The following is a 12,587-nucleotide window of genomic DNA, read 5'->3' as shown; positions in this document are numbered from 1 at the left end:
CGGTCTGGATTACAATTTACAGCTACGTGGTGAACGGTTGGGTGAGTTTTCCTGCGATCGGCACAATGTTGAACTATTCTGCTGACCAGCTGATGAAGTTCAACAATTACACTACTCCATCGTGTATTCTAGTCATCAAACAGCTTGGACTCCTTCGCCGGCCTCGTTATATTCACAGGGGCTCCCGGAGAAAGCTTGTCCCAGTGAGCGTAAGGAACTGCTCGGATGGTAAAGTGGGGTTTTCTAGGCATGCGCCATATACTCCCAATGGCCAGAACTCCCGAGCAGTATCTCCGTGTAGTCTCGAACCGCGTTACACCTGGCTGGTACCTGTGGTTCCTGATCAGCTCGCTACACACCTCCAGCCACGGCAGAGACTCCGAGCCAGAAACAGAGGAGTTAATACTGTCAGTCTCAGAGCACTGGAATACACACCGTTACCCCAGTCTCATTCTGTGTCAGTCCATATGGCACTGATAAATGCGCGCTCTGTCCACAATAAGACGTTTATTTTAAATGACTTTTTCACTTCTCATGGTTTGGACCTGTTGTTTTTAACTGAGACATGGGCTACAGGTGGTGAATCGGCTAGCGACTCCGCCCCCTTCTTGGAACTTTGCCCAATAGACTGCGGTTTCTTCAGTTTACCTCGGAATACGGGTAGAGGCGGAGGAGTTGCGGTGTTTTTTAAACAGCGTCTGAGATGCCAAATGCTGAATATTGGGACTTTTAAAAGTTTTGAAGCACTGGTTTTTAAATCTCACTCTGTTCTTCCATTACTCTGTGCAGTAGTATACAGACCTCCAAAACCAAACAGCGACTTTATCACTGAGTTTGCTGAATTCCTTGCTATGATTGTACCTATGTCTGACAGCATTCTGCTTCTTGGTGATTTTAATATTCATGTCTGCTGCCCTGATAAATATCAGGTGAATGATTTTAATCAGCTACTGGACTCTTTTGGTTTTATTCAACATATTCACAAACCCACCCATATGCAAGGTCACACACTTGATTTGGTGTTTTCATCTGGTTTTGATATTGACAAACTAGATATTGAGGAGGCTAGTTTCTCTGATCATATGCCAGTAGTCTTTAGCTCAACTTTAACTGCGCATTTCCCTGCTCCTGTTTTAGGGCACTGGTCAAGGATTATCACTTCGTCTACATCTAACGATTTTTCCAGAGCCTTTTCTGACATGTTAAAATTGCCCAACTATGGTCAGACTCATGCTAATGTGGATGAGTTAGTTACTTTTTTTAATTATAACTGTTCAACTGTTCTGGATTCTCTTGCCCCTATGAAATATAAACGCTTAAAACCAAAAGTTCAGCCCTGGTTAAATGCATCCACACAGGAAATTAGACAGGCTTGTAGAAGAGCGGAACGGAAATGGAGAAAGGACAGATTGCAAGTAAGTTTGGATATTTTTAAAGGTTGTCTGGAAGACAGCTAGCTGTTAAGTCTGCTAGAGAGGCATACTTTTCAAGCATAATTGCCAAAAATTACAACACACCTAAAGTACTGTTCAGTACAATAAATTCTTTACTTAAATCATCACCCGAAGTTGGAAATGTTCCTTCTCCTAGAGTATGTGAAGAGTTTTTAAACTTTTTTGTGGAAAAAACTGAAACAATTAGGTCTGGCATTACTTACTTGGATATAGATTCTCCACTTCCACCGCCATGCCCAGGTGTGTTTGAAAAGTTTGAGGCTGTTTCAATCTCCGAATTAACAGATTTGGTGCTGAAAACAAAGCCAACAACCTCCCCACTTGATGTGATGCCCCCACAGATAGTTAGGGAGACATTTGATATATTAGGACCTTTTGTCCTGGATATCATTAATACTTCCCTTGCCACTGGTACTGTTCCAGCATGCTTTAAACATGCTGTAGTTACACCTCTGCTCAAAAAGCATAATCTTGATGCTACAGTGGTTAGTAACTATAGGCCGATTTCTAAATTACCATTCTTGGCTAAATTGCTGGAAAAGGTTGTATATTCTCAGCTTTTACCATTTTTGAGTAGAGATGGTATTTTTGAGATTTTTCAATCTGGCTTTAAGTCTATGCACAGCACTGAATCTGCTCTTCTGAAGGTGACAAATGACTTGCTACTTACTGTTGATGAGGGAAATTGTGCCATCCTCATTTTATTGGACCTTAGTTCTGCTTTTGATACTGTTGACCATGACATACTTGTTGGTCGCCTGGAAAAGTGGGTGGGGTTACAGGGAGAGGCCCTGAATTGGTTCATATCTTATTTTAAGAATAGAACCTTTTCAGTGAATATTAGCAGCTATTTCTCTTCTTCTGCTGATGTCTCTTGTGGTGTTCCACAAGGGTCCATACTAGGGCCCCTCCTTTTTTCTCTCTATATGCTGCCATTGGGTCAAATAATTAGGAAGCACAATGTCAGCTTTCACCTGTATGCTGATGACATACAGCTTTATCTTCCCATTAGACCGAATGACTGGCTCGTTAACATCTCTTAGCAGTTGTCTTGAGGACATAAAGAGGTGGATGGCTGACAATTTTCTTCAGCTGAATGAAAGCAAGTCAGAGGTTATCGTTTTTGGGGGTCCTCATCACATCAATAGTGTCTCCAATAACCTTGGTCACTTGTCTACATGTGTCAAAACATCTGTGAGAAATCTTGGTGTTATCTTTGACTCTGACCTCCGATTTGATAAACAAATCAACTCTGTGGTAAGGAATAGCTTCTTCCAGCTCAGAAATATTGCGAAGATTAAGCCTTTTCTCTGCTATTCTGACCTGGAAAAAGTTATTCATGCATTCATTTCTGCAAGAATTGACTACTGTAATTCTCTGTTTATTGGGATTAGTCAGTCTCTGTTGCGGCGCTTGCAGGTAGTCCAGAATGCAGCAGCAAGGTTACTGACTAATACCAAGAAAAGAAACCATATTACACCAGTCCTTGCCTCACTACATTGGCTGCCTGTTCAGCACAGGATTCAGTTTAAAGTGCTTTTATTTGTTTTTAAAGCGCTTAATGGTCAAGCCCCGGCTTATCTCAGTGGTATGCTTTCTCCCGCAACCGCACAGCGATCTTTAAGATCAGCCACTCAGAACTTGTTGACTGTTCCTAGGGCTCGTTTGAAGCTAAAAGGTGATCGTGCACTTGCAGTTTATGCTCAGAGGCTATGGAACACTCTACCTCCTAATGTTCGACAAGCACCTTCGGCCGCTGTTTTTAAATCACTCCTAAAAACATACCTTTATAAGCTGGCATTTGAACAGTGAGGAGCTGTGTTAATTTTAATTGTTTAGTCTATTTGTATCTGTTTTATTTTGTCTCTTACTCTATTTTTATTTGGTTCTTACTTTTTTTAACATAATGTTGTGTTATGTATGCTTATTCGATGTACAGCACTTTGGTCAACGTAAGTTGTTTTAAGAGTGCTTTATAAATAAAATTTACTTACTTACGTACTTACTTATGTCTCATGTTAAGTCTGCCTTTGACTGCTGGACCAAAACAGTTGCTATGGTAACAGATTGATTGCTAATGTGTAGTTTTGTGTTTGCCAGGGTGTGGCTAAATGTTTGCAAGTGGTTTTTCAGGTGGTTGCTAGGTGCTGGTTAGTGGTTGCTGTGGTGTTTTAGGTGGTTGTTTGGATGTATCAAGTATGATGTATGTGGGGGGAGGAGAGTGAATACTTTTGCTCAGGCAGGTGACTGTGTGTGTGTGAGCATGTAGTTGGTGGAGAATGATTACTTCTGCTCAGTCAGGAGATAAGCATGTAGTTGGTGGAGGTGAGGTGTGAATACTTTTGCTCAGGCAGGTAACTGTATGTGTATGTGCAAGCATGCAATTGGCATGCGTGTGAGTACTTTTTCTCAGACAAGTGATTGTGTGTGTGAGCATGTAGCTGGTGTGGGGGTGTGTGAATGCTTTTGTTCAGACAGGTGTTTGTGTGTGGTTGCTAAGGTATTTTAGGTGGTTGCTAGGGTGAATGAATGTGAGTTAAAGGATGAATGGAGCCCTTCACTTGTCTAAGCATCATGCATTTGGTGGTGTCCAAATACTTTTAGTCTTGCAGTTGTTTATGGAGGTAAATATGTAGCAAAACTAAATTTTCTTTTACAGGTACACATTTTTTGCAGGTGGAAAAGTTTTGCTACATATTTACCTCCATACTTTTGGTCATGTAATTGGTGTCCAAATACTTTAGGTCTTGCAGTTGGTGGTGTTTGAATGATTTTGGTCATGCAGTGGGTGGCGCCCAAATACTTTTGGCCATGCTTCAGAAGTATCAGCGGGTCGGACGATTTAGAGTTGGAATGCCGTTGATATCTCTTAAATTCAAATATTGAATGGGGCAAAAAAATGGGTGTGGCGAGTGAACGAGTGCGTTTATACAAAAGCCGTCTACAAGCTGCGGTGTCATCAATAGGATGGACGATTTAGAGTTTTGAACGTGGTCGATATATTGAAAATTCCAAAAATTTATGGAAGTGAATGGGGCAAAAAATTTGTAAAAAGCGAGTGTTGCGAGTGAACGGGTGTGCGTATCCAAAAGCTGTATACAAGCCACGGTGTCATGAATGTGCCGGACGATTTAGAATTGGAACGATGTTGACATCTCTTAAATTAAAAAAATGACGAAGTGAATGTGGCAGATTAACGGGTGTGCGTATTTCGAAACTGTATACAAGTTGCGGTGTCATCAACTGGTCTGGCAATAAATATATAACAGTCCCTTTTAATTAAAAACAATGGTATTGTATTCTATATGATGTACACTTATTTACTTCTGACTTCTAATTACCACCGACCTCATGCGGGCCAGTTGGAGACAGTCAAAGGGCTGGATGTGGCTCTGGGGCCATCCAATGCCTACTGTAATTACAGTAATAAAATAATAATTCAGTACAGAACAGTGGTCTTATTGCCTACTGCAGTCACACTCATTAGATTTTTACCTAGGATGAGGTTTACCCATTAAAATGCTTAGTGAGTGTATATGCACATCTCCACATTTTACAGTGGGGTCAAAAAGTATTTAGTCAGCCACTGATTGTGCAAGTTCAAGCAGGCTGGTGTGAATAAATCAACTGTGGGAGCAATTGTAAGAAAATGGAAGACATACAAGACCATTGATAATCTCCCTCGATCTGGGGCCCCACGCAAGATCTCATCCCGTGGGGTCAAAATGATCATGAGAACGGTGAGCAAAAATCCCAGAACTACACGGAGGGACCTGATGAATGACCTGCAGAGAGCTGGGACCAAAGTAACAAAGGCTACCATCAGTAACACACTACGCCGAGAGGGACTCAAATCCTGCAGTGCCATGCGTGTCCCCCTGCTTAAGCCAGTACATGTCCAGGCCCGTCTGAAGTTTCCCAGAGAGCATATGGATGATCCAGAAGAGGGTTGGGAGAATATCATGTGGTCAGATGAAACCAAAATGGAACTTTTTGGTAAAAACTCAACTCGTCGTGTTTGGAGGAAGAAGTTGCATCCCAAGAACACCATACCTACTGTGAAGCATGGGGGTGGAAACATCATGCTTTGGGGCTGTTTTTCTGCAAAGGGGACAGGACGACTGATCCGTGTTAAGGGAAGAATGAACGGGGCCATGTATCGTGAGATTTTAAGCCAAAACCTCCTTCCATCAGTGAGAGCATTGAAGATGGAATGTGGCTGGGTCTTCCAGCATGACAATGATCCCAAACACACCGCTCGGGCATTGAAGGAGTGGCTTCGTAAAAAGCATTTCAAGGTCCTGGAGTGGCCTAGCCAGTCTCCAGACCTCAACCCCATAGAAAATTTGTGGAGGGAGTTGAAAGTCCGTGTTGCCCAGCGACAGCCCCAAAACATCACTGCTCTAGAGGAGATCTGCATGGAGGAATGGGCCAAAATACCAGCTACAGTGTGTGCAAACCTGGTGAAGACTTACAGGAAACGTTTGACCTCTGTCATTGCCAACAAAGGTTATGTTACAAAGTATTGAGTTGAACTTTTGTTATTGACCAAATACTTATTTTCCACCATAATTTACAAATAAATTCTTTAAAAATCCTACAATTTGATTTCCTGGATTTTTTTTCTCATTTTGTCTCTCATAGTTGAAGTGTACCTATGATGGAAATTACAGACCTCTCTCATCTTTCTAAGTAGGAGAACTTGCACAATCAGTGGCTGACTAAATACTTTTTGACCCACTGTATATATCTTCATTGTTTAGGTTATCAGATGTAAAGCAGCTGTGGCTTGGGAACCAGGAAAGCCCCTTTCTATTGAAGAAGTGGAAGTGTCGCCACCTAAAGACCACGAAGTGCGAATTAAGGTAAGCATGCCTTCAAGAACATTAGATAAACTCTAGTCTAGCATCATTATAGTGTTTTCAAATAAAATGACTTATACTGCCCTCATGTGGATCATTATTGACAGGTGTGTTGAATATGCATGTTACATTTTTTTCAGCGTTTTCCATATTTGTGGGGTCCACAGTGGACCTGGTCTGCATGCCAGACAGCACAGTCTTTGAGCCAGATGCCCTTTCATTTTTATCTGGGCTTGGGACTGGCACCTTATAGCATCACAGAGATTCCCAGATCTCAGAGGTAGTGGGCCAGGGTACCTAACTGCTGCACCACACAAGTACTAGAATTCAAATGATACAAATGTAGCTTTTAATTCCTTTTTTAAAAATGCATTTCTTTATTTAACTTTTCAGTCAACCTTGGGTAAACATGTTACGACAAGTGATCAATGCTGCACTGCTACATAAATACACTCACCAAGCACTTTATCAGATACACCATCACCTAAATTATTAAATGTAGCCCATTTCTTTCTCTGTACTGTTGCTTCACCCCTTTCCCCCATTTATCAATCAAAGAGGACTCCATTAGACGCCCACTGATTGTGTTTGGGTTGTGGACCATCTCAGCACTGCAATGGCGCTAACATTGTAATATCATGGTAGTTTGTCTCGTTCTGCTCTGATTATCAGATGCAGCAGTGTGTAAGAATTTTCAAAATGTTATTTACATTTATTGACCTCTTTAGTAGAAACACACCCTGTTAGCACTTGTTGTAGGTGTACAGTTTGAGACTAGAGATGTTTAGTGTTTTTCATGCACAATGTATGCAAATCTTCCAGTCTTTTGTTAGTGGACACTTTGTGATCACAGGACGCTGTTGGCTTAATATTTTTGGTTGACACTCCATTCTCCCCCCAGCATTGACACTAAAGTGTTTAAAAATCCCAACAACAGCATGCTACACTCACAATCTTACAACACTCTTTTAAAACATGAACACTTGGGCCTGTGATTACTTTGAGAAACTCTTGAGAAGTCAAGTCAGTTTGTTGATTGCATACACAAATGCAAGTGACATACTATGCACAGCAAATACCTTATGTCAACAATTATGTCAACTTTTCTTAGCTCACATTCACTTGGAATAGACTAATGCACAAAAAATGTGTATGGTTGTCTGATACATCAACATATTAGATGTTTGTGGAAATAGTGGTCACCATGCTCTTCTGGCCAAAGAGGAAAATTACTATCCAGGTTGCTACCAGCAAAGGTTTAGAAGGGTCTGTCATTCAGTAATAGTGCCTAAGGCAAGGGATTTGTAAGGGTATCATTAACAGTACAAGATATACAGAGTTTTCATTTATGTCAGTTATGCGGGACAGTGTACTTCTAAGTAGTTTGGGTTATTGATGGCAGCTAAACATAAGCTTTTTCAGATATCAGTTACAGAGTAGCATTTTTTTTTTTTTTTTTTACAAAATAATAATAATAAAAGATTTAGTTGATCCTGCAGAAAATTCTCCTTTCCTAACTAAACTAACTCTATACTGAATGCCAGACTGCTGATTTACTTATGACAAATTCACATCGTTTAACTTAAAGTAAAACAAAACTGCCGAGGCTGCATGAACTTTCTCTGGTTTATTAGTAAACAATCAAGAAAACATGTGTATAATTTAAAATATCACTGATAGTCCGAGGTATGTTGTCAACAAATATAACAATAAGTATTTACCCAACACATCAACATGTGTAGCTATGTATAGCACCTTGTACAAAACCTGTCTAATTTACAGTATTGAGATAGGAAGCTGTTTGTTAAGCAACAGAAAACCTTTTTTTGTACCACCAGCCTGCTAGCTTTTTTATATTATTTAATAAATAAATTGTTACATATTAAAGCAATAAGCCACGAGAGGCCGTACGTTACTGTGATTTTAGCACGGGGATGACGTTTTTGGCACGACGCGAAGCGGAGTGCCTAAAACTTCTTTCCCCGTGCTAAAATCGTAACAGTAACGTACGGTCTCGAGTGGCTTATTGCTTTTATAAAACGGCAGTCAACATAAAATATAATAAATACAACAATGTTTAATCATAAATGTATTTATTGTGTATAAACTTACAATAAAGCATTCTTCCGCGACGCAAGGTAATCCGATTAACAGTGTTGCTAGGCAACGTGAGGGCGAAAATAACATTAACTTTCTCTATTCAGTGGCGTATTAATATGGAATGATGTGAGGTGGTCCTAGGTGTGCGTTTATCGGGGATTTTACAACGGCTTCGAACGCGGCTCAGCCAATCAGATTTTAGGACCGGAACTATCCGTTTTATAACAATAATTTGCCCATGCATTTTTAATCATGTATTTTATACATGCTACCATTTACCCGATCAAAAAGGTGAAGAGATGAAAGGAGAATTTATTGTAGCACATTAACACTGACTGTTGTGTTAACAAAAAAAATTCAAACAACACTGCTGCACCTGATACATTCATACCAGTACAACACACACTACCATGTCAGTACCATATTAGTGTCACAGCAGTGCTGAGAATAGTCCACCACCAAAATAAAATCTTGTGAGTGGGGGTCCTATCAAGGTTTCTTGATACATAAACTTGCATGATGATGTAGTATTATCCTATTTATTGCTTCTAGACAAGTATTGTACCAGTTTTCATATGAACACAGTTTTGTTCTGTTGATTTTTGTTAAGGGTAGCACAATGGCACAATGGGTAGCGCTGTTACCTTACAGCAGGAAGGACCTGGGTTTGATTTCCTGGTCGAGCTTTCAGGGACCTTTTTGTGTGCAGTTTGCATGTTGTCCCTGTGATGGACTGATGACCTGCCCAGGGTGTTACTCACCGTCAAGTCAAATTTATTTATAGACATTGTCTCGAAGCAGAATCCAGGACTAACAGACCAAAAACCGCCAAAGACCAAGGGCGACAGTGGCAAGGAACAATTTCCTTAAATTACAGAAAGAAACCTTCAGAGGAACCAGACTCAACAGGGTCCCATCCTCTTCGAGTGGCCTGGAGAATAAATGAATGAATTATAAATGAGTTTAATAAAGCTGAGTCTGAGTCTGAATTAGAAATGAGATAAAATCATACATGCACAAAATTAATTTAAACTAAAAGTTAAAGTTAGCAAAAAGAATAAACAAGCAATTGGAGTTCTTTATTATTTAGTACAGTCTGTAATAAAGTCCCTAGTTAGTTCTGGACATTTTTGGTTTCTGTCATACCTAGCAGGAGCTGCATTGTTGGCACGACAGTCTCGACTTGCAGTTTTCAACCTCAGGTGGGTTTCCATCAGAACCACCTCGGGGTAAAACAACAGAAGATGTAGTTACAATGAGAAATCATTAAGCGTAAAATAAAGATACTGTGCGTTACTGCGATTTTATAACGGGGAATGATGTTTTGGCACGACGCGAAGCGGAGTGCTTAAAACGTCTTTCTCCGTGATAAAATCATAGCATGAACGCACGGTCTCGAGTGGCTTATTGCTTTTATAAAATGCCGGTCAACATAAAATATAAAAAAAATACAACAATGTTCAATTTATAAATGTTTTTTTTGAAAAAGCATTCTTCCGCGAAATCACGTAGTCCGTTAACTGTTGCTAGGCAACATGAGGGCGAACATAACATTCACTTTTTCTTTTCAGTGGTGTGTTAATATGGAATGATGTGAGGTGGTCATAGGTGTGCGTATATCGGGGATTTTACAACGGCTTTGAACGCGGCTCAGCCAATCAGATTTTAGGACCGGAACTATCCGTTTTATAATGTCCGTTTTGCAGAGAGTAGCTTTAGACTCCGGCACCTGTAATTATTACAGCAAAACTATAAGGGAGAGCGAGCAGGTAACACAGTCATGAAGGCTTTCACAAGATGTCAGTGCCCATTTCCCCACTGTCAACAAACCTGAGTGATCGAACTAGAGAGGCAGAACAACAGCAGTCCAACATCCCTGATCACCACAAGTTTCTATGACCTAGAACCCCAAAGCGCTGCGCCTTTGTTTATAGTCGGGGCCACACATCCCTGGTTTGGAAAGACTAATCAAAAGCCTGAGTAAATAAATATGTTTTCAATCTGGACTTGAACATTAAGACTGTGTCTGAATCCTGAACAGAGACGGGGAGATTATTCCAAAGTTGTGGGGCTATGTAAGAAAATACTTTTCCACCAGGAACTATAACTAACCCTGCACCTTATGAATGAAGTAAACGCGCTGGGTTGTGGAGTTTAATAAGTTCACTCAAATACTGTGGAGCCAGACTACGTCTCACTTTATAGGCAACTCTAGTAATATTATTAACATGTGCCTCAAAGGAGAGATCTGAATCTATTGTGACACCCAAGTTTTTTTTTTTTGACATGTGAGCTGGGAGTTACAGAGAAAGTGTTAAGGTTTAGCACCAGGTTAGACAACTTGTCTCTCGCAGCCTTAGATCCCACAAGTAATACCTCTGTTTTATCTGAATTAAGTAAAAGAAAGTTACACGACATCCAGTTTTTTTATGTCTTTTACACTATTTTCAGTCTCACTGATTGTGTTAGTGTCATTGGGTTTGGCTAATATATACAGCTGTGTGTCGTCTGCATAGCAGTGAAAAGTGATGCCTTGTTTATGAATATTTTTCGTCTAATGGGAGCATATAGAATCTAAATAATATAGGTCCCACTACTGACCCCTATAAAACGCCATACTTCTGTAGTTTCAGAACATTTATTATTTGAATAGACAAATTGAGAGCAGCCAGTCGAATAGGATTTAAACCAAGAGAGTGCGAGTCCTTTAACACCTACTGTATTTTCTATCCTTTCCAGTAAAATATTATGATCTACAGTATTAAACGCTGCACTAAGTTCTAATAGAGCAAAAAAGAGACATATTCATTATCAGAGGTCATTAATAAATCATTAACTACCCTAGTTAATGCAATTTTGGTACTATGGTTGGGTCTAAATCCTGATTAAAATGCTTCATAAATATTGTTTTCGTGCAGAAAAACTGCTTTTTCTAGAATCTTGGAGATAAATGAAGGTTTGATATTGGCCTATAATTAGACAGATCTTGTGGATCAAGATTAGATTTTTTAATCAGGGGTTTAATGACAGTGCATTTGGACAATTTGGGTACATTTCCAAGCCTAAGGCATGCATTTATTAAAGTAAGCGGAGGCTCTACAATGCCAGGGAGCATATCTTTAAGTAAACAAGTTGAAACAGGGACAAGTTTACATCATGATGACTTTGATAATTTAATCAATGCAATTTGTTCTGTTTGGGAGATTGGATTAAAGGAATTTAGATGAATATGTTTATTGTATAAGTCACGATTATCGTCAGTACTACTCAAAGTTAATTGATGCTTAATATTCCTGGATGACACACTCTAAATTTGTAGATGTGTTTTTTCTATCTTGTCATTAAAGAATTTTAAAAAATAATTTCTGGTACAGTCAGATGGTATATTGGATTTGGTTTCAGTGACATTGTCTCAAAAAGGAATCTGGTATTATTCTTATTATTCTCTATTAAGGAAGAATAATATAAAGATGTGGCTTTTTTTAAGTGCATGTTTATACTCAGTTAGGGCATCTTTCTGTTTTTCCACACTTCCAGTGTAGTGTGACGCCACTTGTGCTCTAATTGTTGTGTGGTCATTGTACCATGGAGCAAGCATTTTCTCCCTAATCAATTTAGTTTTAACTGGTGCTACACTATCTAAGATTGCGTGGAATATGGACTCTAAATGTTGAGTTGCCTGTTCTAGCTCTTTAGGCTCTGTTGGTGACATAGTTGATAATTCTGGAAGGCTGTTTATGAATGCTGCTGTAGTTGCAGATGTCATAGTTCACGTAGATTTAAAGTGATGTGGTAGCTGTATATTATTAGATAAGAACACTTAATATCAGATCATTACCTTCTAATATATATAGTCATTTTGTGGTAAAACAACCAGGTTGTCTATGTCATTACCATAAGTTAATATTAAGTCTACGGTATGTTTGCAGCGGTGAGTGGGTCCTGTTACATTTTGGGTAATACCTATAGATTCTAAAAGAGAATCAAACACAATTCTAAATGGACCATGCCTATTTAAGGATTAGCTTTACTTACAGGAAAGGGCACCAGTCCAACGCAAAACGACACACTCAACAAAGATGTACACAAAATGAAACGCAGCACCTGAAAACCTATTCAACCTCACATGTCAGCTAGAGTTTTACTTCTCTCCAAAGGACAATAACTGTTT

General features: G+C 39.6%; 1 protein-coding gene across 1 annotated transcript in view; it reads left to right on the top strand.

Annotated features, from left to right (window-relative positions):
• The window catches only part of LOC134319378 (alcohol dehydrogenase class-3-like), a 41,610-nt gene that overhangs the window by 16,056 nt on the left and 12,967 nt on the right, over nt 1-12,587 (top strand). The window contains exon 3 of the mRNA XM_063000525.1: nt 6,218-6,319. Coding sequence (XP_062856595.1) covers nt 6,218-6,319 — 102 coding nt within the window. The remainder of the gene's footprint in view (nt 1-6,217; nt 6,320-12,587) is intronic.

The sequence above is a fragment of the Trichomycterus rosablanca genome, chromosome 8, assembly GCF_030014385.1.
Source record: "Trichomycterus rosablanca isolate fTriRos1 chromosome 8, fTriRos1.hap1, whole genome shotgun sequence".
Classification (NCBI taxonomy): domain Eukaryota; kingdom Metazoa; phylum Chordata; class Actinopteri; order Siluriformes; family Trichomycteridae; genus Trichomycterus; species Trichomycterus rosablanca.
The sequence above is the reverse complement of the archived record's forward strand: the minus strand, read 5'-3'. Positions and strand labels throughout refer to the sequence as shown.